General features: G+C 39.7%; 2 protein-coding genes across 8 annotated transcripts in view; both read right to left on the bottom strand.

Annotated features, from left to right (window-relative positions):
- The window catches only part of ABCA4 (ATP binding cassette subfamily A member 4), a 73,035-nt gene extending 54,875 nt beyond the window's left edge, over window positions 1-18,160 (bottom strand). Inside the window, exons 1-7 of the mRNA XM_068199791.1 lie at window positions 17,790-18,160; window positions 12,831-12,967; window positions 9,726-9,818; window positions 7,177-7,270; window positions 6,510-6,651; window positions 4,092-4,231; window positions 1,232-1,359 (exon numbers count right to left, since the gene is read on the bottom strand). Of these exons, the coding sequence (XP_068055892.1) occupies window positions 1,232-1,359; window positions 4,092-4,231; window positions 6,510-6,651; window positions 7,177-7,270; window positions 9,726-9,791 (570 nt within the window). The 5' untranslated portion in view covers window positions 9,792-9,818; window positions 12,831-12,967; window positions 17,790-18,160. The remainder of the gene's footprint in view (window positions 1-1,231; window positions 1,360-4,091; window positions 4,232-6,509; window positions 6,652-7,176; window positions 7,271-9,725; window positions 9,819-12,830; window positions 12,968-17,789) is intronic.
- A 1,798-nt stretch (window positions 18,161-19,958) lies between these two features.
- The window catches only part of ARHGAP29 (Rho GTPase activating protein 29), a 50,035-nt gene continuing 42,138 nt past the window's right edge, over window positions 19,959-27,855 (bottom strand). For 3 of the 7 annotated variants that reach the window (XM_068199783.1, XM_068199786.1, XM_068199790.1), the window contains 8 exons: window positions 27,725-27,823; window positions 26,059-26,222; window positions 25,637-25,825; window positions 25,358-25,495; window positions 24,221-24,453; window positions 23,146-23,452; window positions 22,863-22,968; window positions 19,959-21,895 (listed from right to left, as the gene is read on the bottom strand). In XM_068199783.1, coding sequence (XP_068055884.1) covers window positions 20,997-21,895; window positions 22,863-22,968; window positions 23,146-23,452; window positions 24,221-24,453; window positions 25,358-25,495; window positions 25,637-25,825; window positions 26,059-26,222; window positions 27,725-27,823 — 2,135 coding nt within the window. In that variant the 3' untranslated portion in view covers window positions 19,959-20,996. The remainder of the gene's footprint in view (window positions 21,896-22,862; window positions 22,969-23,145; window positions 23,453-24,220; window positions 24,454-25,357; window positions 25,496-25,636; window positions 25,826-26,058; window positions 26,223-27,724; window positions 27,824-27,855) is intronic. The other 4 variants (XM_068199784.1, XM_068199788.1, XM_068199789.1 and 1 more) reach the window with 3 other exon arrangements.

Here is a 27,855-nt window from a genome sequence, read left to right as displayed (position 1 = left end):
CAGTAGATGAATGAATGCCACTGGGGAGCTAATAGAGTCTAACAGAGCAGCACTCAGTTCTCCTGACACAGCAGACCTCTGGCATAGAAAAGGTTAGGGATGAATAGGGAAAGAGAAACCCAGCAGGATATCTGTATATATTCTCCTTGTCACAAGCAGCAAAGAAGCAAATTTTCAACATCTCAGCTGACACAGAAGTGTGAAAATACCTAGGATGTATCAATTTATACTGGCTTTGGTATGATCCTGTGGTATTGCTTCATGATAAAGTGAGGAGAGCGGAGGGCTTCCCCAGGTACCAGTCAAGAATACAGCAAATAAGCAATCTGGCTACTGGTCACACTAGCTGGAACCTGTGATGCACAAAAGGAACTGCATGAAAGGTCATGAATGCCCTCCCTCTTTCTGCCCACACACAGTTGCAGAATTTGCATTTTATGTGGCAGTGAAACAGAGGAATTGTGTCTTTCAGCCTCAATTATTCACTTACTTCCACCCACACTAATGCAGTGTAGAAATTGTTCCAGAATTCCAATTCAGCAACATTCATTCATTAATATAGCATTCCTCAGAGAGCTCCCAGCCACCATGCAGAAGTATATACAGCATGTACATGCAGAAGCAGAGATAGCCTGGACTTGGTCAAACATAGTTCCCTGCTTAGCTGCTTCAGGAGGGATTTGACCTGCACTTTTCAGTCTGAGTTTTCTGAGCAGATCTGTTATTCAATCAGAATCTTAGAAAGTGGGTCTGCTTCTCCACTTCCACCTATTCATGTGAGACAATACCAAAAAGCTACCATGCTGACACTAGGGCAGAGAATTTAAATTATAAACTAAGAACTTCCAATAGTTCTTCTCTCATCAGGACTATTATCTCAAAAGGATGCACAGCTTCATTATGTTTTTGAGTCAAGTCTTCAGTCATGGGGATGGATGCAGTACTTGCCAGTACTGTTTCTTGATGCTCATTATTTGTGTGCAACAACAGGATTTTGCTGATTATTTAATAATTTATTAATATTTAATGTATACGCAAAATGTTTTTTAAAGACAAACCAAACATCTCTTCCTCTAGATTCACAAAAAAAACAAACAGAGAAATTGTACAAATGACCCATAAGGCATCAGTTATTCTGAGCCCAGAGTCTTCACTAAGGCTACTTTGCACATACAGCCAGGAGATTGGTTCCTCACAGATAATAACACGGTAGCTGTTAAACTCTACCCACCTGTTCAGGGCGCACTTGAGCATTAATAAGCTGGTAAACAACAAAATCTGTGAGGCCAACATTTTCTAGCAAGAAGGAAGTGAGGGTCTCCCCATCTTTCAAAATGTCTAGAATTCGTATTCCTCTTCCTGGATGAAAAAAGAATGCACAGATCAGTGAGATACCAAACAAAGGAAGTTAAAGAACAGCTCATATCCTGGCTTAAACCTGCAAAAAGAATGTGCTTTGGCTCTTATACCTAGTCGTGACTAACTGGGGCTAAAATTATTTTTGCCATTCAAAATCATTTTAATCCTTTGTTGGGAAATGATAATCAGAAAATGCTGAGTGTTCTGGCTCTGCTTATCTGATCTCTCAAAGACGTTTCAGTCTAGGGCTACAGCAATGGACATATTGAAAGCAGCCCTGACTGCATTTGAAAGTGTCTGATTTTTTCTCATGTAATGCTTTATTTTAAAAGTTCAGATTCAAGTATGCTACTGTTCTTAGTGTCCTTTCTTCTGAGCCTTGTGTAAATAACTTCAGTCAATCCTTTACATTTACACTAATTTATCACTTGTTGTCAATCAATTTTAGTTAGTTAACCTTATTCTCTAGCACTGCAAAAGTGACCCTTGAAAATCTTCCATGAGGAAAAACTCAATTTCTTTGGAGAAGCATAAAGTGTAACTTATGCTTCATATTAAAGTAGATTAACAACTACTCTTCAGGCAAACCAGTAAGACCTGGTTAAACATGTAAGATGTTAAATTAGACACATGTAAGAGGCCATCAATTTCCCTGATACTGTCTGTAACAATACTCAAAATACTGCTGCTCCTAAAGTCAAAGAATTCCAATTTTTTAAAACTTGTCTCTGTTACAAATCTTATCAGTGAGAACTCTGCCTCAACATGGTGCAAGAGAAAAGCTTGGAAATGTAATGTTCTCATGTTCATCTAATATTTATTATAGCTTTATTAAATTATACTTTTATTAAAGGTACCTCACACAGCATGCACAGGCTTTGGTAAAGAATGCTTGAATAGCTCTAATTCTCCTAGTCTTTTGAACATGCAATTGAAACCGACAGGAGCAGTGTGTATCCTACTGACATAGGGAATGTAATTTTAGACATTACTAATAAACATGCACTCCATTCTGTGAGCTGAGTCTTATCAGAGTTTGCCAACTAACTTCCACAATTCCATTTGCACTAACCATATTCTGACCTGAGGCTACAGGGCCTGAGAACTTCTTCAATTGTTCTCCACATATTTATTCAAGCAGTAAACACTGAAAACAATAGCAGGGGTCTGTCCCTCATATTCTTACTGATGCCTTTCCTGGCATCCAGGCAGTGCAGAGGAAAAAGCACACCACAAGAAAACATCTCATCAAAAGTGTCAGCGCAAAGGGGGACTGCAACAAGGAAGGAGGACTCAAGAGGCAGGTCTGATTTCAGGAATCAGAAGGGGCAATCAGAACTCTGATATTTGCAAATTTTTCCTTGCTCAACTTTGCAGCTATTCGATTAAGATTGTTACTTAAAAGTGATAGTAGTAATTTATAAACACAGACAACTTTTCAGTAACTTTTTCTGTATGAAGAAAGAGGGTAATTTGTATTTTATTAGTTAAGCTTCAGAACTTTTTTACTGTTTTATATAATAGGAAATTCCAAACTTCTATTTTTTTAAAAAGTAAAACACATTTAAAATCTCCACAGACTCTGAAAGAGCATTATATATCACAGGATTCGTGGGAATGTACTGTATATTTCATGAGTAAAGTTGATATGGGATGCAAAGGCAACTTCCTAAACCATGGGGTGTGGTCCCTTAGCAATACACAGCAAACCCATGGCATGACATGCTTTTCCTCCCCTCTAAATAGTCATGTTTGATTTCTGTGGCTGGGTACAAACAACAGCTCAGATTATACTTGAGTTCTTGTTTACATTCTTGGGCATTTGGTTGTCTCACTGCTATTTACAAGGAGATAATCCCATTTTTACTTCTAGTTATAAACCTCTGATAGGATAGTAGACCATGTGTATCAGATGGTTTATACACATCCTGTTAAAAATATATGGAGAGTGACTAATTTTAATAAGAATGCTATTCCTGTGACAAAGGATTTGAGAATGGGACGGATCAATTCACAAAGCTGGACCATTTTTATACCTTTAGTTTTAGGAGTACCTTTTCAAATTCGATACTCAAGTCCAAAAAATTTACAATTATGCCATTCCTTATTTTCCCCAGGACTGTGTTTTGAGTTTGGCAAGTTGCTTTAAATAAAAGTTAATGCAATGAATTTGCAATTCTGTTAATAAGTGTTCAATGCTTTCTTTTTCTAAACACATCATGAAGAGTTTCCTTCTTCGCTGTTTCAAACCTGTTTTAGCTAAGACTGTGACAAAGTACCTCTAAGCACTTCTCCGGGTTATGCTCCTGGCATATATTCAGACATGTTCCTAATTTCCATTCCTCTGCATCTTCCAGTGACACTTTCTCACTGCTTCTGCTTTTACTTTAATAATAATTAATGACATTTCTTAAGCCATGTTTAACTTTGTGTGGTGAGATATCCATGCTTTTCGAGTTTTGTCTACGGTTATTTAAGGAAGATGGCTGTAGAACAGAGCTGACTGCCTCTAAGGAGAGGAGTGCCTCTAAGGCATTCCCTTAAATGACAGGTGTTTGCCACTGAACAGATTTTAACTTACTCTAACAGTAAGGAGAGCAACAGCTTATATGTGAAATATATTCACCTTATATGTGAAATATATTATAATGTTGCCAGCCTCCAAAGTAACTACTATCTAACTCTCAGAAGGAAAAACTAAATAGTCTAAAGGATATAGACACAACAATTACCTGCAATTCTTTCAGGATTAGATCTCATTGTTTCCATAAACTGAGTCATAATGATCAGTTCTTCCCAGATTCTTCCAAGGTCATGGATTTCAGGGGTTTCCAGTAAAAGCTCCTGAGCATCTTTATATACCCTTGCAAGGCTGAAAGGAGAAATAATGAAGAAACAGTAATTTAAGAGTGATGACTCTTGATAATCTTTCAAGTAAAAAAAATCCAAAAACCAAACAGAGAGGAGAAAGAGGAGAAGAGAGGAGAGGAGAAGAGAAGAGAGGAGAAGAGAGGAGAAGAGAGGAGAAGAGAGGAGAAGAGAGGAGAAGAGAGGAGAAGAGAGGAGAAGAGAGGAGAAGAGAGGAGAAGAGAGGAGAAGAGAGGAGAAGAGAGGAGAAGAGAGGAGAAGAGAGGAGAAGAGAGGAGAAGAGAGGAGAAGAGAGGAGAAGAGAGGAGAAGAGAGGAGAAGAGAGGAGAAGAGAGGAGAAGAGAGGAGAAGAGAGGAGAAGAGAGGAGAAGAGAGGAGAAGAGAGGAGAAGAGAGGAGAAGAGAGGAGAAGAGAGGAGAAGAGAGGAGAAGAGAGGAGAAGAGAGGAGAAGAGAGGAGAAGAGAGGAGAAGAGAGGAGAAGAGAGGAGAAGAGAGGAGAAGAGAGGAGAAGAGAGGAGAAGAGTTGACTGTCTGTATTAGGGATGAGGAAAAAAATAAGTTGCTTTGTCCTCAGTTTCAGGTAGTCTGTGGTTCAGTTAGATTTGAAAGTCCACAGAAGTTTTAAGAGGGCTACTTGTGTTGCAGAAGACTGGGCATTCATACATTTTTTCATTAGCCATGCTGGTCTTTCTGGGGACACAGGACCTTCCCCAGACAACTTGTATCTCACAGTCATAGTGCAAATCTGCCCTGGCTCTAGCCCAGGCCCACCTCCAGCAGTTGAATGGGGTACTTTGGGCACATGCTCAGCCTAGCAAGTGACATGGAATCATTCACAAACAGAAACATCCTTCCCCTCACACATCAGTCCCCTCCAATTTGCTAGGGTCCCTTCAGAATATTTCTTCTAGAAGGAGCAGGAAAACACAAATAACAAACAATCACAACTATTGGTTGTGACAAATAGCCAACTACTAGTTCTGGGTTAGAACATGCAGATCAAGCAAGGGTGCAACCAGATTCTCTGATTACGAACAAGCATAAAAAATTCTTACTATCAGGTAAGGCCATTACACTTCTTCAACAGTATTATGTTTTTCCATGCATGCAATAGTATATCTCAGTCCACATGACTCATTTTATCTTACAGGAAACAACAAACAGGAAGGAGCAAATTATTTCAGAGAACACATTGAATTTACTTCTGCTGTAGTGCACTGGATTTACTGGGACTGACAAAGTGACAGTTTTCTCTGTAACAAGCAACCTAGAATAGCTAGAATGTAAAGAAAACAGAATCCTCTAGCTTCACTGTGTGTTTGACCGTACCCCACCAAAAATGTTCAGCTGACTATTTTAAATCCTTTTCATTAGGAACAAAAGGTCAAATGGTAAGTTAAGTCCACGTTGCAGACTTTCACATGACAGGGGCTTCAATGGCCTTCATATTATTAGCTCATGAATTTTAATCATTGGATGCTCCAAAGTGGACTTTGCAACAGGGAGATTTGGAGCATTTTTTATATTTAGGCTGACAGGGGTTTTTTCACTCTAAGGGTCCTTGTCTGCTATACTTTCTTTCATGACTCAGCTGTAACAAACAATGCAATAAACACTCCCATAGCCCTTTTTCAGTAATAGTCTGTAAATCTCCCATCCTCCTATTTTGCAAACAAGCTTAGTATCTGAAGTTTATGTGCTGATTAAAGTCTCACAAGTATATCGCCAAAACAGATACTACATAAGAAGTGGCAGTGCAGGTTCTTATTTGCTGCTACTTCATCAGAGCTCTCATTCAGATGGGACAACTCTAGTGATGAGAAAAAAAGGCTTAGGTATTCCATGCTCTTTTATCAAAAAGGTTTGTCCCAAGACATTCAGTAAGCAGGTTCTTATGGATTTTATTAAGTGAACATGCGTTCCCTAAAGACTTGCACTGAAGTCTCTCTAAAAGGCCTAAACCTAGCACTATAAGCTCTGTTTCAACTTTGTTGCAACTGTTAGCATGAAACCAAAGTGCTAGAACTGAAAATTTTTGTCTTCCACTCTTTGCACACTGGTATATTATCATCTTCCCTTTTCATTCACACCACAGAACAATTCTTTAAAATACTCCTTGGTGTACTGAGAGACCTTTCTAAGCAAGGTGAGGATACTCCAGCCTTCCTCCCTGCATCATTCATGCCCGTGACAGCCCAACAGGTGTCCAGTGCAAGCTATTAGCAGTTCCCTAGCAGGTCTCTATTGCTGCAACCCAGTCTCACACATACTGCTCTGCTTACATGGAATTTTTGTAGTTGGACACTACACCTGGACCCTCTCCATGGGTTGGGCTGCGGAAACAGGGATTGTTCATGTTACAGAAGATGCCATGTAACCATGGCAGTGTTCCTGCTGATGGCATTGCCTTGTTTGGGAAGTGACCTAGAGTACAGAAACACAAAATAGAAATTGTTAGGTGTCTTTTCTAATGCAGCCTTTGTAAATATAAATAGCCCAATGAGTTGGGTCTCTACAAAAGGAATGTGATAGGAATCACATAGGTTTATCCTTAACTGAGAAAAAAGCAATATGACTATTTTCAACAGAATACCCAATATAAGCAATATGGCTATTTTCAACAGAAACTAATTCTGAGTAATGTGAAGGGCTTTTTAAATAGGTAGTGAGGTAGTACTTTCTCAGTAACAGAATTATGGAAATCAAAAACTATATAGCACCTTGAGACCCCAGGTAAGTCTGACCAGAAAGCATCTCACAGGAAAACTAGACATTTTTTCTATGTCTTCACTGCTAGGTCTTACAACACATGGCTACAAATAACTAAGCTCATTGAATTGAAGACTGTTCCTTCACCAATGGACAAACCGGTCCCAATACCTGTGTCTGAGAACACCTGGCCATTACCTATAACAAGTCAGATCATGGTAACATCTTAAACATTCTTACATTCATGTTGGCGGTACAGTGGATTAGCTTTCCTCAGCCAGACAAGTGCAAGAAACAATGATAGAGGCCATAAAAGCTCGACTAGAACACGAAGCTGGAAAAAAAGGAAAAAAGTAAATTAAAAATAAATTTTACAAATAGACCACCACAGAGGCACTAGGTGGCTAAAGGCATGAGACCTCCTCTCACAGCAGAAAAGCCCAGTGCAGCATGTGCCCATAGCTATCCATTGCCTGTTACACCACTTGAGAAGGAAATTTCATCAGAATGAGAAATCAATTTGAGAGGATTTCGTCAGAATGCCATGAAGCATCACCATTAACTCAGTGCTCAGTGGCTTCTCCCCTTCTTCTAAAGAAATATCTAAACATCCTGTCTGAGGTAAAAAGAGGCAGGAGGTAGTGCATGACTCTACAACAAGGAATGGGTATAAGAGACAGAAGGATTATTTTAATCCACACTTTGACACTGCTGGGCTCATTAGCAGGCTGTCAGTACACTGTGCTTACCCAAAGGTAAAAGACTTCAGCATAAGCTTTACAAACTTTGACCTTTGCTTTTGCTTCTTTTTGTCATCATTCATTTCAATGTTATTAATTTCCTAATACTTGTAGAAATGTATGTATTAAGATCAAACACCTTATTCAATAACACAGAAGACCCCATCAAAGGCCACTTTATTACCCAGATCTTTCAATAAACTTAGAACAGCCACTGGCTCCCATGTCATGTCAGAAAATCAAGGGCACTGCTTTACCACAGAGCAACATCCTGCCTGGTTTTGAGTCTGTTTCCTCCACTCCTGTGTTTCAGTTTGTTTTACTGCCTCTGTGTGTTTTGGCAGAGGTTTGAATCCTTTGATCCTGTAACACAGGCTTTGGGCTCTGAGGAACAGCAATATGATTTTTGTGTCCAGACACATGGCACTTTTTTGCACCTCCCTGTAACAGCCAGGACAAAATATCTGCAGAACCAGGGTTGTAGCACATGCACCGGAAAGCCCTCCTTGTTTCTTTACCTTTGTTCCCTCTTCCCCAACCAGGTACCAAATATGTAATAACAATGCATGTAGCAGCAGAGCCAAAGACAAGATGGGTTACACATGAATATTGTTTTGGGCAAAAGGCACTCAACAGCATAATTAAGAACAGGGTTTTTAAGAAAAGAAAAAACAGGAGCTGCCCTGTTTTTCCACTATAATTTTGTCTAACAGCTTTAGTTAAGAACAACATATTCTGACAGCAAAAGGGTAGAAAACTTTACACCAGGCAACAATTTTCTACTTAATATTTTTCCTCTTAAGGGTCTCCTTTCTAAAACAGAGAAATAACAAAAAACCCATCCACCACCACCTAGGAAGTTATGCATGCCTGATCTTTTTAAAAGCAGACAAGATCTTACAGCAGCAAAGGGCCAATGACACAATTATTAGAGAGGGAAACCTGACAGCTGTTGCGCACAGCTCAGAATACCCTTCCCAGCAGGGTTCACCAGGTCTGATCACCATCCATTGCCATCCATTAGGGACAAGCACTAAACACTCAAACTCAGAGGGGGAAGAACTGGCCAGATGCCTTGGTCCAGCTCCGCTGCAGAGTTAATCTGTGTTAATGCTCAGATGTTGATTCTTTCTTCATCCCCAGGAAATACAAAATCATCAGACTTGAATTTGGTAGTTCCTTTCTCTCTGAGTTTGGAAAAGATTGAAGTCTGAAGCCCAAGGGAAGCTTTCTTTCAACTTGGTACACAATGTGTACCAATGTGTCATGTGGTAAAGACGGATCAGTGCTGTCAGACCTCTGACTTTTTCCTGTGGACCTTATCCAGAGGACAAAAAGGTGTCTAAGAATTCACTAGAAGTATCAGAAAGCAGCCCATAATCCTGCAGAACCACATGATAAATAGCCTAAAATCCCAGCAACATAGACAGAGAAATGTAATATCCAGAGCTGTAATGGAGCAAAAACAGTGATAAGACCATAAAAATGTGAGAAGCTTAAATTGGCTATGGATCAACTGTTGACTCTGCAATGAAATCCTGCTGTAAGATGAAATATCATAAGATCTAAGAGGATTTGAAAGTACTTAAAATACTTCTAGCTTTTGCTTTACTTATGTCATTCAGCCATACTAAAAAAGACACAATCTGTGTGAACTGTAAGGTCCTAACTAGAATCACATCTAAGAGCAGCTAAGTGTGAAGAGCAAATCTAAAATTAGGAATCAAACCCTCCTGAGCTGAACGATGCTCATTATGTTTTCTAACAACAGATCTTTTTATGTAAAAGTATATAGATATTACTAACTACAACTCTTCTGGTACACAATATTATTTGCCAAAGAAAATCCCAACACAGATATTCTGTGTTTGCTCTGTAAAGAGCAGCTTTGCAAACTGCACCAGACAAGATGTCAGACAACAGGCCCCTACAAAGATCGCATGTGATTCTTCAAGGGACTTGAGAGTTTTACATGCTGATAAATGTACCAGTCACTTAATCCAGTGGAGTGCATGGTTCAAACCTGAAATCCAAAGACTAATGCTTTACCTTTTGTCTTTTCCGAAGAATCCAGTTCTTCCAGAGTAGAAGTCTGACTTGCCTAAAGAAGTTCATTCTTCTGCATCAATACTTCTGGTTAACCTGTGGCAAAGGATGCATTGCCATTTCTCAGCTGACAGCAGAAATAGACCTTAGAGTAAAATAACAGCTTTCTCTTCTTATTTTAAGATTATGTTATCACAGAAATCGGTTCCTTCCATTGTCTGCACCATGTAATTTTGCACTTGATACACTATCATGCATGAAAAATCGTGAGTTTCCTTTGTTTGGAGGCTACTTCCTGTGACGCTATTTATCAGCACTGAAAAGCAGTAGAGAGGAAGAACATCTCTTTCGAACAAAAAAAAGTCATGAACATTGAATCTGGCTATTAACTTAGAATGCATATAACGAAGGCAGTTAATTGTTGCATCATTTATCACAACAAATCTGTATTTTTAAACTTATTTTTTTCCAAGAAAATATGGATTTACTTCTAGACATTATTTTATATAAAACTGTTAAGCTATTATGATACAATTAGGCTTACCATGCAGACATGAAAAAAGTACATCGATTAACAGAGTCTGAAATGGATTTTATAAAAGCAAATCCATTCTGCTGCCATTTCCTTAAAAAAATACAGGATCTCCTATTTTTATGTTTTTAAATTCAGCAACTCCCACTACATTTTAGTACATATACCACAGGATTTAAACATGCTCTGTCTGTCTTTCAGGTTCATGACTCATTATCATCACCAGGAATTTTTACCTTCAAAAGGAAAAAGGAATTTGACATTTAAATCCAAATATCATATACATGGGCCTGTTAAAAAATAAAAAATAATTTAATTTGCTACCTGCATCAACTTCCTACTTTATGGGACTTAATGATTGAAGAGTAGTTTCTTTATGAATGATTAGTAACTGTGAGCACATTGAAAAGGAAATGGAAGTCAGATATTGGAAAGCACACCATAATTATAAGAATGGTGACATAACAGAACTGATTTTATGGGAAAACTGGGTGGCCTCCACTGCAGATTACTCAAACCTCTATAAAAACTTACACAGGTAAAACCATTTATGGATTTGATGGATTTGATATTTTTTTAAGTCTCACTTTTCACTATTCTTCTAGAATTTTGTTTCTGGAAATTATTGGAAATTGAAGGAGATTTGGTGTGATTTTAAGAGACAAGGTTTGGAAAACAAGTTAGGATATTTTGGCCTAATGTGTCAACAAAGCAGTAGTGAAAAACGTCAGATAAGAGATTTGATTATTTCAGAAAATCATCTCAGGTCCACATTTATGAACTGCAAAGGAATTTCAACCTCAAGGGAAGAGGTGGCCAGCACTAGGGAAAGGTTGGCATCAGCCTTGACTGACCCTGGTAGAAAGGGACCCTAAAGAATGGGCAATCTCTTCTGATATACTAGGCATGAGATTGAAGCAGGATATTTAGGGCCAAACAGTAAGAATTGGCTGTGCTGCTTACAGGGATCAAATAATAAAGCAACAGTTCTGTATAAAGAACATCCATGCAATACTAAACTTGGCGAATTCTCCATATTTTGGAGATGGGCAGTTTCACGCTATTTTCAATGTCCCTCCATCAAATCTAACTGCTTAAGTTACAGAGCAAAAAGTAAGACTAGCTATAAAAAGCTACTGCTGTTTTGAAGAGAATGTGGACTAACACCTGATGGTTTGAAGAAATACACTTGGGGGTGTGAAAACCTCTCACTCTGAATTGCCAGCAATAGGCAGTCAGACAGCTTTCTGACACTTTCTGCACTTTTGTGTAGCCCAGGGCTCTTGAATCTGTAGCTACTCTGAAAAATGAATCCTACTGCTGAACAAATGAGGAAGAGAGCTTTGCGCTCCAACTCCTCTTGCATTCCTCTAAACCCCAGACGTATGCTGCAATCTCTCTGCAACAGTTGTGAAAGGAAATTCAAGCTTTCATCTCAAGGCCATAAAATCTGTAGTCTGCCAAAGGCCCAGCCTCTTCTTTTCCTTCTGATGGTTCTTTACCGTGCCACTGTCTCGGTTTGAGACAAAACCAGGACAGCCACCCATCATTAAGAGTTTCTGTCCCAGTGAGAGATTGCACAGTACTAGAGAGTCCTACCTAATGTCTTATGTATGTCATACCTGCACCACTCTTGAACCAGTAGTAGCTATACTACTAGTATCTAGAAAATTTGTCATGCAAAGCCATAAATGAGATGATGACTGACAGATAAAATGGCTGCTAGCATTGCTTTGAAATATCAAACTATTTTTCTGAGACTAAAAATATAAGTAATAAAGAAGCCAAACCCAATAAACCTTGGTGGGGAAAAAAGGGCAGTAAGTCAAGATATACAGATTGTGCTTACTATGTAATCTTCAAATTTTTTTTACATTGAACCTTGCTAGTTATATTTGCTGATAGTGACAGGGAGCCATTGCTTATAAGAGAAGCAATTCAATGACAACCTAATTTAATAAGCATAAAGAGACAAAAAAAAGCCAAAATGCTCTCCAAGAAAGTGACAACTTGATTGATTATCAAGGTTGACACTGTGCTACATGAGTCAGAATTTAAAGTACTTAAAATAACTATTAAAGTTATGGCAGTAATGAAGTTCAATCAACATACAAAACGTTAAGGAAGTTTCTCTGTTTCTCATCAGACACACTTGAGGCTCACCTCTAATTTCACCATGAACAACTTCTCCCCCAGTCTGGTTTGTTTATAAAACCTTCACTAGGAGCTAAATGGGAAGAATCTTGCTTTCCTAAACGGAACAGCTTCAGGGATGTAAGTTAACCTTATACTGATTTGAAAGCTAAATTAGACAGGTGAAGATGAGACAAAATTGTAGGAAAAGAAGAACTTAAATAATGCAGCCAGAAGTCACTGGACAGATAAACCTCAGATTCCGTAGCAGCACAGAATAAATAAAGAATAATTAATTTTCAGTCCTGAAAGATCCTTTCCAATCTGGGCATTACTCAGAGAAACTGACAGATTTGTGTGGTTAAGATTCAAGTTTTACTACTTTAAGTAGAGCAAAACACTATAATAAAAAAGTACAGTAGAACCATGATAAAGAATAGTACCTAGTAATAATGTGTGGAGAACTCCACTTGGACTGAGGAAGTACATGAACTTCTGGAGTGATTAGTCATGGTGGAGATCTATCTTCACTCTTTACAGGCAGCACCCTGCTCATAAAATCAGTGTTGGCTTGGGACAGCTGCAATCAGAAAGAGAGCAGGCACTGAAAGAAATTCAATTTCCAAAAAATAAGTTAATTTGCATATATAACAACACTCTTCTAAATTCAGAAAAAGACCACTATTAGATGAGGGTTTATTGGGGGTCCTACCCCCGGGAGGCAGCATGGTTTCTGAGGGAGAGGTGGGAAAGGGGAGTGAGGGGGAAAAGGGGAGGGGGAGAGAGGGGCTGAGAGAACACCAGCCAGGACAGCTTGCGAAAAGAGAGAGAACCATCCCCCCGGCACACTGAACAGGGAGATTCAAAGTGGGCACGGAACAGATTGGGCCAATGGGGTTACAGACACAGGATACTGCAGGGGAGGATCACAGGCTTGCAATAAACCAGACATTTTCGAGGGGTGAGACAGAGCATACCATTTAACTAAAATATATCACCACTCCACTACACTAAAGAACTGAGTGAACACTGAATTCCCTATAGATTTTCATCTGTAAAGGGCATCTGAAACAGCAATGCAGCAAAACCTCCTACTAGTGCTCATGCTGGGCGATGACTGTATATAAGCACTATCACAGCTTCCCTAAGATTGTTCTTCCAAATAGAAGCTGAACAACAATTCAGCCTTCATTATTAAAAAAAAAAAAAAAAAAAAACAGAAAAAAACTTAAAAAGCATGTGGCAATGCTTGCTTTTTTCTTTCCCCTTCACAGGGCTTTGGTGACACCTTTGAAAATCCTCCACAAAACTGCTTGACTGAATTTAACACACTCTAGATTTCCCCGAGCCCACTGCAGCTCCGACAGCAAAGCACTGCACTCTGCTTCTTCCCCAGCACCATCACTGGGCCTTCGAGCCCCTGCACACAGGTGCCACCTAAACCACCCACTTTAACCTGGCTTCTGGCACAAAGGATAACAAAGCCAAGGATCAGGCCATCCCTGTGTGCTGAAAGGTGAGCCAGGAGGGAAGAAGACCAGCCTTGGCTGAACAGGGCACTTTCACTGGAAGTCAGGGAAAAACAGAGCATTTATGACCTTTGGAAGAAGGGGCAGCCAACTTAGGAAGAGCGCAAGGACATTGTTAGGTCACATAGAGAAAAAATTAGAATGGCAAAAGCTCAGCTAGAACTCAAACTGACAACCGCTGTGAAAAATAATAAAAAGTGTTTTTATAAATGCATTAACAACAAAAAGAGGGCCAAAGGAAATCTCCATCCTTTATTGCATGCAGAGAGAAACATTGTAACCAAGGATGAGGCAAAGGCCTTGGTATTTAATGCCTTCCTTACCTCAGTCTTCAACACAAAGATTGGTTATCCTCAGGGCAACCAGCTCCCTGAGCTGGCAGACAGGGATGGGGAGCAGAAAACCTCCCCTGCAATCCATTAGGACATAGTTAGTGACCTGCTGTGCCACTTAGACACTCAAAAGTCTATGAAGTAGGATGGGATCCACTCAGGAGTACTGAAGGAACTGGCAAAAGAGCTCGCCAAACCTCTCTCCATCATTTATCATCTGTCCTGGAAAATCAGGGAGGTCTCAGATGACTGGAGATTGGCTAGTGTGACAACCATTTGCCAAATGGTCATAACAATCCCAGGCAGTGCTACAGACTGGGGGAAGAGTGTCTGGAAAGCTGCCCAGTGGGAAAAAGCCTGAGAGTGCTGGTTGACAGCAGCTGAACATGAGCCAGCGTGTGGCCAAGAAGGCCAGGGGCATCGTGGCCTGCATCAGGAATAGTGTGGCCAGCAGGAGCAGGGCAGTGATTGTGCCCCTGTACTCAGCACTGGTGAGGCCACACCTCAAGAGCTGTGCCCAGCTGTGGGCCCATCACCTCAGGGGAGACACTGAGGGGCTGGAGCCCGTCCGGGGAAGGGCAGCGGAGCTGGGAAAGGGGCTGGAGAGCGAGTCCTGTGAGGAGAGCAGGAGGCTCAGGGGAGAATTTACCATTCTCTACAACTGCCTGCTACGACGGTTTAGCAAGATGGGGGTTGGCCTCTTCTCCCAGGCAGACAGAGACAGGACAAGAGGGCATAGCCTCAAGCTGTGCCAGGGAAGGCTCAGGCTGGACAGCGAGAGGAATTTTTTCACTGAAAGGGTTGTCAAGCATTGGAACAGACTGCTCAGGGAGGTGGTGGAGTCACTGTCCCTGGAAGTGTTCAAGAAAGGACTGAACATGGCACTTAGTGCTATGGTTTAATTGATGTGGTATTTTTGGTCAAAAGTTGGACTCAATTTTGGAGTCTTAATGATTCTATTCCATGGTTCTACGCCAACCTCCTCTTTTGGAAGTGACTTTGATCTAAATTCTGTTGAGCATATGTTCATATCACAGGTAAGACCCAGCCTGCTTCATTCTAGACAGAGAAAGAAAGCTTCATAAAGCCACAGATAGAAGGTAACTCTGACTAATGGCAGTGCAAAGCAGAGAAACCAGCACTGCTGCTGCTTCTCAGCTGCATACTAGGTTTAAGCCCTACCACAGTGTGTGAGGCAAACAGATAATTTAACTGTTTTATCCAGCAAGTAAGCATTTTACCTCTAAAATCCTAAGGCAAGTTATTTTAAGAAAATGGATCTCTTTTTGCTGTCCACGTTTGCAGAGACAGCTCTAACAGATTAAATTAATCTCCCCTAATTAGATTTTTTACATCACAATTGGATGATGGTAGGGGATATTTTGCTTTCTATGATCAACTACATCTGCTGCTCCTATGACCCATTTCTGATTTTTAGCTTTACAAAGGGATCTTCAGAAATAAACAGAGAAAGCTTATGCAGGGTCTATCACTTTATATGGGAGGGTAAAATACAGTTCAGCTTAGGGAGCACACTGCACAATTTCACTGTAGCCCTACCCACAGTGATCACTATGACTTAGCTATAGCCTAAAGATCTGTAGTTTGTTGCCAGCAACCACAAATCACAAGACATTCCACTTACACATCAGACCATAAAGAAAGCAGTAAGTAGAAATAGATGTTTGGTGACAGTTCTTGCATTACACCTACAGTAGATATCTCATAATATAACAGTTCCCTTTGACATGCTTCATGAGCACGTATATGAAATATGTGGGGTCACATGGCATGTGTGTTGTGATATCCCCTTACCTCACACACATATGCCATAGTTTTAACAGATGTTTTAAATATTAGAATTTTGTTTTCTTATTTCCGGGCTTATTCCTGACTTTTGACTAAAAAATTAAGTTATAATAAATGCTCTTTGTTCAGCAAGTTTTAAAAACATCCCCAGTAATCTCTCAAGTACCACAAGCAAATATTTCTGTAAAATAAGGAGAATTTAAAAATTACCTGAAAAGATAGCTTTGCAAATATGCACACTTAGGTGTATTGGGTGTGCTCATGGGCCAGCACTTCTAATGCTCAACAATGCTTTCCAGCACCCAAACCATTTCCTAACCTGTGAGACATTCTAATGCATGTAGAAGATGTCCCTCGACACAGGCTCACTAGAAAGTTAACACAATTAATGCTAACACAATTTTGTCTAGACTAACTGTAGGACTGGGTGTGTATAAATGTATACTATATCAATAAACAGATTTATCTATGTTTATTATGGAAAGAAAACTACACAAACACAGGTTGGGGCTTTCTGAGTTAAGTTTTGCATCCAACTATCTCAAACTACTGGGAAAACCCAAGCTGAAGCTTTTTAGGTGTTTCATATGTATTTCAGAGGCCTCCCTCTGAAATAAGGAGTAACCTGAAAGACAAGAATGGGAAGTTCTGTCAAACCAGGATCAAATGATAAAACATCAGAGAGACTAAGAAAAAGCCCCATGGAACTTCTGTTTGAAAGGTTTATTTCTATGAATCAAAGACAATCACAATCAGACTCTTCCATGTCAAACAGAGAAATGTAGAATCTTAAACAGATCTCATTCTTATGCAAACCCAGCAGTAGGCTAATCACCCCAACCTGTGGATAAACAAGCACAAAGAAGTGGGAACACAGGGCATACTTTCTACTTCTTGCATAATTCAGCTTACTTCATATAAACACTGTTCTGTCATCCAGCTGCATAAAGCCTGAGTAGCAAGGATTTTCCTAGCATTCACCTTCCTCAAACATGTAACATTTTGGAAGATTTCGGATAGCTTTTTTCTTCTACCTGTGAGTGAAACACTTTCCAAGGGCCTTTGGATCTCTTAATTAGAAAAAGAATTCCCCTCTCTCTGTGAATATAAATGGGCATGCAGATAGAATATTTTATTCAGAATGGATAATAGAGTCCTTTCTCCAAAGTCCTCCTGTAGGACTTATTTCCATGAATATTCTAAATAACACCGTTTGTAAATATCAGGCATTCCCTATCGCTCCACCCCCCCCTTTACTAATGGGAAGTTGAAACACTGGGTTTGCTCTGTTTTCCCAACATATTATGTATATGTTGACAAGTGGCATGGCCCAACAAGTGCCGGTCTACAGCGAAACAGTGTGTGCTGAGGACCAAGGACCCATGCACTATTTGCTGAAGGTACATTAGCTGCAGCACATCAGGTATGGTGCTGAAGCACATGTTCCAGTTTAGGTTCACCCAAACAGAACTAACTTTGTGTGCTCTGAGTCCACTCTGTATGGTGAGCCACAGTGGTATGTAGCAAAGTCACTCAAAAAGTACAAACACACTCTGAGCTAAGTTACCAACGTTACGCGCGCTTCCTTCGCAGAGCATTTCGTGTCAGCTTTCAGATTAGCTCCATTAGGCCTCTGCTACATGGAAGCTAGAGTTCATGGATTTGCAAGCAAAACACAGACTTCTTACACAGAAGCAACAAAAACCTTGAAAACTTAACCACAAAAGCTTACCTCCTCTGTGAGCACTGCTGAAAGGTTTCTGAAGGAATGTTCAGCTTGGCAGCAAAGAAACACGTATCTTAGATGCAGTTAGCAGTCGCAGAATAACACTGCTCAGTTGTAAGGAGATTGTTTTAATCCCCTGCTTGATGCAGAACAGCTCAATGTGAGAGTTTAAGGACTCATGAATAAAAATCCTCCCAAATATCCAATATGACCTACCCAAGCACAATCAAGCCTTTACCAGGATATTGGTACTTCTGTATTTCTTCAAATCTGAACAAACCCTGTATTTGAGAAGATGGTTTCAGAAGGGTAGTTCTGGTAGCACCAGAGGCCCTACTAAACAAACAGCTGTCATGACTAATTAGGTCAGCACTCTGCCAAAGCTTTAAGAGGGATGAGACAGTGCATTGCGACTTTGGTAATTGCATTTTCTGAACAAATCTGACAGCAAAAGGTTTCCTCCCCAGAGTTCAAGCTGCAGGGTACTGGCATTTTGCATGATCCACAGCCTGTCAGCTGGGGCAGGTGGGTAGGATTGCTGCACTTCCATTGGAGTGAAGCCATTTCAAGGCAAGACCGAGGAAAATCTGTATCTGAACCAAAAGAAACAACAGGGGCCAGCCAAAACATTTCCAGTTCCAAAGGAAACCAAGTCTTTTCCACTGGGCGTAAGGCTCCTCTGCCGCGGCCGCCTCCTCACCCTCCTCGGGCGGCCGCCGGACCCCGCTCCCTCACAGGGCCCGGGCCCGAATACAACACGGCCGTGACGCCACCGCGCAAATGTTTACGAAAATTGACAAATTAAGAAGTCACAGAGTGGCCCCGAAGCCGCCGCCTCCCAGCCTGCTCCGCAGGCCCCGCTGCCCGCGGGCTGGAGGGCAGGATCGGAAAGAACCCCCGGCCCCACCCGCAGCCGCTGCTGCGCTGCGCCGGGCAGCAGAGTCGTAACACGTACACAGGCTCCAGAGGTTTCCATTTCCAGAGTCGTGCCCTTGCTACTTCGTTTGCTTTTCATAAAAACAGTTGAAGGCATTCTAAAGCTGGGAAAGGTAAATCATCTATTGCAAGGGATGTTTTTCCTGAAATAACACGGGTTTGTAAAACACCTACAGATCCCCACCCACAGGCACAGGGCCCTGCTCTCCCCGCTGCGGGAAACACCTTACAAAGAGCAGAAGCCTTTAAGACTAGCAAAATAGGGAAGGAGATGTTACATGAAAAGGAGTATGGCAAGAGCCAGTAATAACTGGTATTATGACTTGATTAAGAAACGTCTGTCTGTTTCTCATGGGTCAGTATTCACCGTTGGAATTCTCTCAGGAGCCCGCTCTGGGGAGTACTAGAGACCTCCATCACAGCAGCTGAACAGCTTTATTTAATTAAGAAATTATTAAATTGAGAAGTTTAATTAATTTCTTAAGCCATTACCATATCCAGTGTTAGACATGCTGAAACAAATATTGTGAGACAATAAATGATAATTCACAAATTATTTTGCTATCTTGTGGTCCTAATCAGTATTGATCCTTCCACAACAGTGCTATGAAGTTATGCTACACTGTCTTTAATGATTCATTAACCACTTGTGTGGGGTATATATAGTCCACTCCTCCACTGTCAAAGTAGAACAAATTCCAATCTCTGTCAAGAAGCCTTTACGTATATTTTGATCTGCAACTCCCAACAGCAGTCTGGGCAGACAGCAGCATCTGGGACTTTCAGCTCTTCTGTAATAAGAGGCAGCTCCCCAAAGAAATGACCTCAAGCATGGCCAGAACCATCCAGTAATAGGATGGCCCTTGCCAAGAATGCAAGTCCTGCTTCTGTGGAAATGCAACAAGGAATCAAAGTCCAGCATTGTGAGTTCTGGAAACAAAAATCAGATTATGTCCACCAAACAGAGTGTGGGATTTTATCTGTGGTGTTTTGGGAAGACTGGCAAAGGTAATGCTGTATTAAAGTCCAGTGTATTTCCTGTTGCAAAAACAGAAAAGTGATTCTTCATCTTTGCCATCCTTTGAGAGTCATCTTGGTGCTTACAGCAGTAGAAAGTACTAAGCTGAAACATCTGTACTCTATAGTATGCAAGTATGCAAGAAAGGGTCATGCTAATTGTAATCTCAAAGTGTGCCACACCCTAGTCCCAGAAGACAGATGCAGGAGAGTACTACACTATTGCAAAGACCAAACATCTGTATTTTAATAAGTTAGAAGAAATCCAGATATAGGAGCCATAGAGTCACTGAAATGTTAACACGTTAATATATTTTAAAGCAAATATAACACAGTGTACACATAAAAACCATTTAATACAAAGTGAAAACCATTAGATGCACCTACTAATGCTGATTTTTGGTTATTTTTATGTTTCATGGAAACTTGGAAACAAAGCTCTTCATTTCAGTTACACCAGGTTAAGTGGTAAAACTGATCTATAGCAAGCAAATCACTGCCTTTTCATTCACCTGGGAAAGACAGCACCAGGGCACCTGAGTGTGTCCAGAAGGGCACCCAAGTGAAAAAGGCTGTGCACTTTTCCCCCCACTCACTAAACTATACAAGAAACCAGATGTGAACTGACTGCTGCTTCTGAATAGTAAAGCTCAGTTAAGTGCATCCTTGCTGTACAAAAAAAAAAAAAAAAAGAAAAAAAAAAAAAGAAAGTGACAACATAGAAAACTGGCAACAGATAACCATGTCTGCCTAAAATATACACATATGATACATAACTATTGCCATGCTGGCCAGTATGTAAGCCTGTTTGAGAGCAAAGCTTTAATTGCACAAATTAGAAAAATGAACAAATGCTTTAACAGAGCAAAGCACAAGCTTTGGTTTATGCTTAGACAGTGAACATTAAACCTTCCATTTTTATTATAACATCTATTAAGAAAAATAGCCATTTCTCTATGAATAAGCACTCCATTCCACACAATGAAATGAAGCTCAGTGTCTTATTCAATGAACCCATTAACTGTGTCTAGACTGGGAATGTATTACATCTTTATTGAAAGCTACTGAACTACGAAAAGTTTGACTTACTTAATTCACAGTTCCCCAGGCCTCCCCCCATTTTTAAAATGCTGCATATATAAAAATAACTCCAATATGGCACAAAAGATTCTCAAGGGAAGGCAAAGGATAAAGGGGCAAAGGGAAGCCTCCACTGGGCAACATCAAGAAACTGCATATAGTCCAAGAGGAATTTGCACCCTATACAAAATGAGCTTCTCTGTGTTCCAGTTCTTGGATCCTTTTTGGTCTCAGTCTATGGTAAGTTGGCTTCAGATCTGTGGAGTGAATATCCTCTGAGCTAGATTTCTGTTCATTTGTGTTTTGTTCAGCATCACCTGATGGAAGTGCAGAGCTCCTAGCCAGTTTCACAGTATTATCCTGGGGGAGCGCAGAGCTAGCACTGGTGGGTGCACAAGCTTTAGCAGAAGAACCATCTCCATTTTCTTTTGATTTGTTAGAGGGTGGTTTATAAAATGTCCCTGGGGGTGGTTGCAATGTTCTTGGTGCCCTAAAGGCAGCAGGAGGATTAACATCAGGGCCATTCTCTTCTGCTGCTGTCCTTCCTGACCCAACTACAGAATATGGCTTACTAGGAAGAATGGCTTTAGCTGAATTGTTACCAAGGCTGCATGATGATGATAAAGCACCTGCAGTTCCACTCTCAAGTGCTCGGATCTCCTGGGGCACATTAGTCATGATCATTGCTGTCCTTGCTGTGATATCATACTGTTTGTACTGCTTGTCCCAAGTTTTTCGCAGCATCTGGGTGTCGTAACAAGGCAGTCTGCAGCAGGTATCAACAGCAGGGAGTGCCTTCGCCTCTGAGACTTCTTCAATAGTAGGGCTTCTGCCCAGCTTCTCTGAACTTACTGCCCCTGCATTTCGTGAATTTCTTTCATTCAAAACACACGGAGGAAGTATTCGGTCTACAGGCAGGCTGACAGGGCGAGACGCTGGCTTGGTCCTTGGAGCCCGCAACGGAACTTTGGCAATCTGACGGTTGGATTTTACAGCAACTATGCTCATTTTACAGGGGTCTTCACCTGGAGAAATGAATGGATCATTGTCTTTCTCTGAAGCTGGACTCACAACATCACCTAGAAACACAAACAGATGTGACTGGATCTTTTTGCCAAGAGAAATCAGCAAGACTTCAATGACCCACTGCTAGTTAGTATTTTAATGGGCTAGCAGTTTATAGGGATAGCTTGTATACATACTAGCAACAGCAGACTCTAACCAAATGTAAGCATTTCACTAGCAGTAAAACACATACTGTACAGCTGTAACCAAAGAGAAAACAAAGAGACACTTCATTTTTTGGCTGGTTCTTTGCCATCCCTGAACATTTTCAGTTTTAGTATGTTTCAGGATGTTGCACTGTTGATGTACAGGACATGACTGAAGTGGTAACATCAGATGAAAATCAGTACAATTAAAAGGGAATTTGTATAGTTACTCCTAAATGAAGTACATTAAATCATACCTACATTAAACCAAACCCCTGTAGTAGCACAGGCAGATAAACAGCAAAAAAAAAAAAAAAATCAGTTAAAATTAGGTTAGCAAACCTGGGCTTTTTTTAAGCAAAAATACTGATATCCAAAATGCTCTGATGATTCTGTCAGACAATTACTCTTTCCAAAGCCTTCTGGTGTAGTTCCAGTAAGTGGCACTGATACGAATTTTGGGGGAATAGTGGTCAAAATACATAAATTGCTGGGTATTAGCTTACAGTGTTGTAGTGGATTTCAGAATTCAACAGTCACAGCATAATTAGGACTTTTTTTTTTGTTTGCTTTCTTTAAAACAAGGGAGAAACCAAACCACTGTTATACTCTCTTACCAAATACTTTAAGCTCTGATTCCATAAACATAGATTTCTTAAAAGCCTTTAGAAAGATTTAATTTTCTGTTCTTATTACAAAAATAAACAGTATATCAAAAAAGTGATGAACAGGTTTTATCACTTGCTTCTGTCTATATTGCAGAGCTACATGCACTATAATCTAAAGCATCCAGGGCTCCTTATTCACCCACACCCAAATTTAACAGCATACTAACCAGTTACAGATATATCTGCTTCTTTTGTATTCTTGCTATTCTTCGATTCCAAAAAGAGTGCAGCTGTTTCTGGAGCTCTTTCACATGGAACTATTTGAATACCCTGGTAACAAAAGTCAGAGCAGAAGCAAATGAGATCTCAACAAAAAAGGCACTCCTTATCAAAAAAAAAAAAAAAAAAAACCACAAAGACTTATTAGAAATATGCTCTGGATTGCTCCAGAATTTAACACAGAAGTTAATGTGGCACAGGTAACATTGTGGCAGCAAAAGAGTCACTCACTTCCTTTACAGCAACAAACGATTTCCTCTGCTGCTGTGGCTCCCTCTCATCTGCTGATAAAGCAACTCTGACTGTACCAGCTGTTTCTTCAGTATGGGAAGCACTCAGAAGTGGTTTCAATGAGACATCAAATATCTTTTCATAGTATGTTATGAGCAGCTCCACTACCCGGGCCTGATAAGGGTAGTCCACAAGTGATGACAAAGAAACCGTAGCATCGGTTTGACGTGGTCTGATCAGAGTTGGGCCAAATATTATGCCAAGGTTGCTGGCTGACATTTTATTTTCATCACACTGTTCTGTAACTCTGCACAAAGAGGGGAAAAAAAAAAAAAAAAAAAAAAAAAAAAAGAAATCCCCAAGTGTTGGAGGGCTTTATTACTTCAGAAATACTTTTGATATTAAAATCTTATGTCTAAAGAGGGTAAGAGACAATAAAAAACAGAGTGGGTTTGGTAGGCAGGCAGAATCTGCAGTGCAGACCACATTGAACAGTGGCTTGAATTTACCACACAGGGTGTTTTTATGTCCTATTTGTTAAAGTTATTTGTGGCTATTTGGCATTTCTGGAGTTGGGGAAAAGAATGTCTCTCATTCTTAGTAACAACATAGCAATAGCCCAGTATTACCATTTTTATAGGTAATCATCGGTTTAGTACATCATCATACAAACCACCATTTGGAGGACAAGGAAGTGAAATGTGAAGGTTATTAAGAGACATGATACAGTTTTCAGTTTTCTGTTAATAGCCACCAAATCACTGCCCTATCTTTGTTACATCACAATTTAAATCATATTTAGATACCTGCATGTGACATCAATTACTACTGACCCCAATGCTAGCAGACAATCAAAAATAATGGAGGCCAATGCTTTCCCTGCTTTATTTCCCTTTCATATTATTCTTTCACTTGGGAATTCATTACATGGTAAACTCCAGCAACAGAACAGTGTCATCAAAGGCATATGTGACTTCTTCCTCAACAGTCACCAAAAAGTTGCAAGAGATTCCTAACATGCAGCATGTAGCAGTTAAGTTTTCAACATCAGTTTGCATTTAAAGTATTTTCTTACCTGTGAAGGTGTCCAATAAGGTACTGAAGAGTGTTATAGTTTGGTACAGGCAGTTGTTTCAGAAGATCTTTAATTTTAATGATGATCCTATTCAGTTCAATACAGAGTGACTGTCTTGTCTTTGCTTTGGGGCTAGCTTGTTTAACATCCAACTCCTCATTAGCATTCTGACTTTCTTTTGCAAGTCCAATGAACTCATTGTAAAGCCGAAACAAAATCAAGGGCTCTGGAAGCTGAAGAAATAGGAACATCTCAGAAACATACTTAAACCTGAATTTTAACTGTTTCCTTCCTGTTTTTCTTCAACTCTTCTGGTCTAGCGTATTTTCTTAGATGATGTTCATGAGCTCAATCCCCAATTTTCCTTTTTCCAATCTATACCTTTTCCCAGGAATCATTTGCTAACCCCTTATCACAACAGCTCCAGGACTGAAATAAGATTTCAAGGAAAAAAAAAAATCAAAATCACTTAATGGTGATGATCATAGGATTGGAATGCTCATCTCTGACAGCCAGCATGAAGAAGACAGGACCATCCAGCTAAAGATTATTTCTTTCAGGGTTAACACAGTTTCAGAGTGACTCAATTTCACTGAGCAACATCACAGCTTCATTTTTTTTTTCACATACATATTGAAACTGTTTTAGAAAATTCAATCATGAAGCTTTAAAGCTCTGTTTTAGAAGAAAAATATGGATAATCCCTCCATAATGAACAAAGTGACCACTATGAGTGCTTCATTTTTGTTAGCAGGTATTAACAGCAATATATCAGCATCTGTCTGCATGAAGAGGCAAGAACATGGGAATCTTTTAAACTCCATGTAAGACAGGCAAATTCACTAATCAGAAAGTAGAGTTTATTTCTAAAACCTATGAGTAGACAAACAAAAGCTTGTTATGCATATGATACTAAAGAAAGCCACAATTTCCATGTAGAATACATACTGTATTCCCAGCACTTTTTCCAGCCCTTTTCACAGGCTCCATGTGCAAATAAAGAAGTCACTGCAGTTATACAAGGCACTTGTTTAATTTGCCGCTGTAGGACTGCTGAAAAGGGGTGGTTGTTTTGTACTGTGCTGAAGAAATATACTACAGCCCTTTGGTTTTCCATCTGACCTCTCAACTCCATACCTGGCGGAGATACAGCTTGAGAACATTACTGATGTCATGTGCATAGAGTTCTGAGAGCTCGACCAAATCCTTTCCATTTTCAAAAGCTTGACAAAGCTTTTCAACTCTTGACTTGGCTCCATTTACACGATAGATGCCCTCAAATTAAAAGACAAGCACAACTCTATTTTAACTTGGAAATGGAACTTGAAAAACACAGATGATAATGACAGCATTAAAATATAAGAGAATTTATTTTAAGATTGTGTCAAACTTAAGTATGAACAAACTTGAGCATACCTTGACATTCAGTGCTCTGCTTTCAATTTCTGACGTACACTTTTTGATGATGAAAGGAATGCCATCAGGAATATTTTTAGCAGCTTGGGCAAATTCCACTCCAAATAAGTGAAGCCTTCCATGGAGTTTTTTGTGCCCACATTGAATAGCTAAAGTCTCTAAACATTTTTTATGGCATGCAAGTGAACACTACAGGAGAAGAAACAAAAAAGCACATGGCTTGATACAATCCAACACCATAAGAAATATTTCTGCTGTTTCTCACCCCATATATGAGCAAAACAAAAGATTTGTTAGCATGGTGTGCCTCTGGTTTAAGTTCATGTGGTTATATGAGTCACAAACTCCAGTTTTTATACAGAAACGAAACTCCCAACTTTACATAAATCCCAAGCAGCGATTAAAACTGATTTTCAACTTACCTCCTCACATTCAGCTCCATGAAATACTACTAAGCCATCACATTCTCTGCATTTAGATGGAGCTCTCAGCTTCCGTAGTTTGTGTGTTTGTGCTGCTTTAGACATATTGGCATTTCTAAAAGGTCCTGGAGAATTTGCAGTTTCAGATGTGAGATCATTTAAACCTAAAGAGAATTTCCCTGTTATAGCCATTTTAATATCTACTACTCGGGTGGTAGTTACTCTGCTTTTTTAGAATTGTGCTGGAGAACACAAGTCTGTAAGTAATGGCAACCATCAAAGTAATCAAAACCATTTCAATCACAAGGAGGCAACACTATGTTGCAGTTTACATAACAGAGACATTAACTATCAAACAATCATTTCTGCCTTATTAAGTATTCCATTTTCTCCTGTATTGTGGCAATGTGAAAATATTAGGACATTTAATTCCAACTGCCCTGCATTTCAGGCAACAATTCATGGAAGTTCAATTTTATACATTTCAAAATCCTGTACTAGAGGATGAAAGATGTCTTGTTTTGGCCTTTAGTGTTTCTGAAATGCTTAAAAAAGGAGTATTTTGCAGCAAGGAAGAATTAACACACACTCATGGCAGCTGCCTCATAAAATAAAGTTTAAAAAAAATCACTGATTCTGAGTTTCCTATAACAACATCAAATATTTTCTAGAGGATTCTAAAACTAAAAAGAATAGCAACTGGTCTTTTTTGTGTCCAAAATTTTTCAGGCAATTTACTTAAAATGCTATCAACAACTCTGTGAACCAAACCCCTTTGTTTTACAGATAACTTAAAATTATCACATTCACTTGATTGCCCAGAAAGCTTCTTAAATGCTCAAGCATTGATTAAACAAATCACCACCACAATACCACTCTAAATGAAAGCTTGCATTCAGTAACACATTGCCATGCTTTAAGTCTAGATCTGAATTAATACTGTTTACCACAGATTCATTCCCAGAAGGCAAGGTAGACATTTAGGAAATAAGGACTAAGTAAAGAATTTCCTAAGGGCTTTACTGAGCAAGTGCCACAAATTTCAAAATTAGTTTGTAAGTACTGTAGAATACAACAGAACTATTTCTGATAATCTAGTTATTCAGGTTTCAATGCCTGTGGCAATACTGTCGTTATACAGTCAAAATTCATTTGAAAATTAGAAATAGCCTGGTCAAATCTGGGACAGACATTACTGAACTCATTTATCTTAGCTGAAAAGGTGAAAATCTCAGTTACTACCCTAAACATTTGGTTCCACTTTTTTTTCCAATTTGCCACTTATCAACTCTATGTATTTGTGCATTTCCCAAGTTTAGAAGTGATCTTACATAACTCAGTGTGGAGCTAAATTTAAATGCACATGTCTGGAGGGAATGGTTAGTGGATCATTTGCTTTACCTCAAGAGGGTGACAACACTAGAAATGTTCTATGGTCGTCCCATACAGTAACCTAAACATATAAAGGCAATTCTGCACCACTTCATAAAAATGACTTGAAAATTATTCTTCATCTCTCAACCTGAAGTGGATGCATATTGTATTGAAAAAATGCTGCTGGCAATCACACCTTGTTAAAGTACCATTCTTAAGACCATTAAAAAGAAAAGCCACACGCTGTAACAAAAAGCATCTCTGGGGACTTCAGGTACAGAAACAACATTACCACAGTCTGAAGGAGATGGTGGCTCTCTTTCATCAAGATCATCCGCAGATGACATAGTCCCAGTGGAAGGTGTTCGAGGAAGTCGTCTTTTAAAATCCCCTATGATGAGAAAAATTTTCAGGAAGCTGTAA

This window comes from Anomalospiza imberbis, chromosome 9, assembly GCF_031753505.1.
Source record: "Anomalospiza imberbis isolate Cuckoo-Finch-1a 21T00152 chromosome 9, ASM3175350v1, whole genome shotgun sequence".
NCBI lineage: Eukaryota > Metazoa > Chordata > Aves > Passeriformes > Viduidae > Anomalospiza > Anomalospiza imberbis.
Note: the sequence above shows the minus strand (reverse complement) of the source record. Positions and strands in the feature narration are given on the sequence as shown.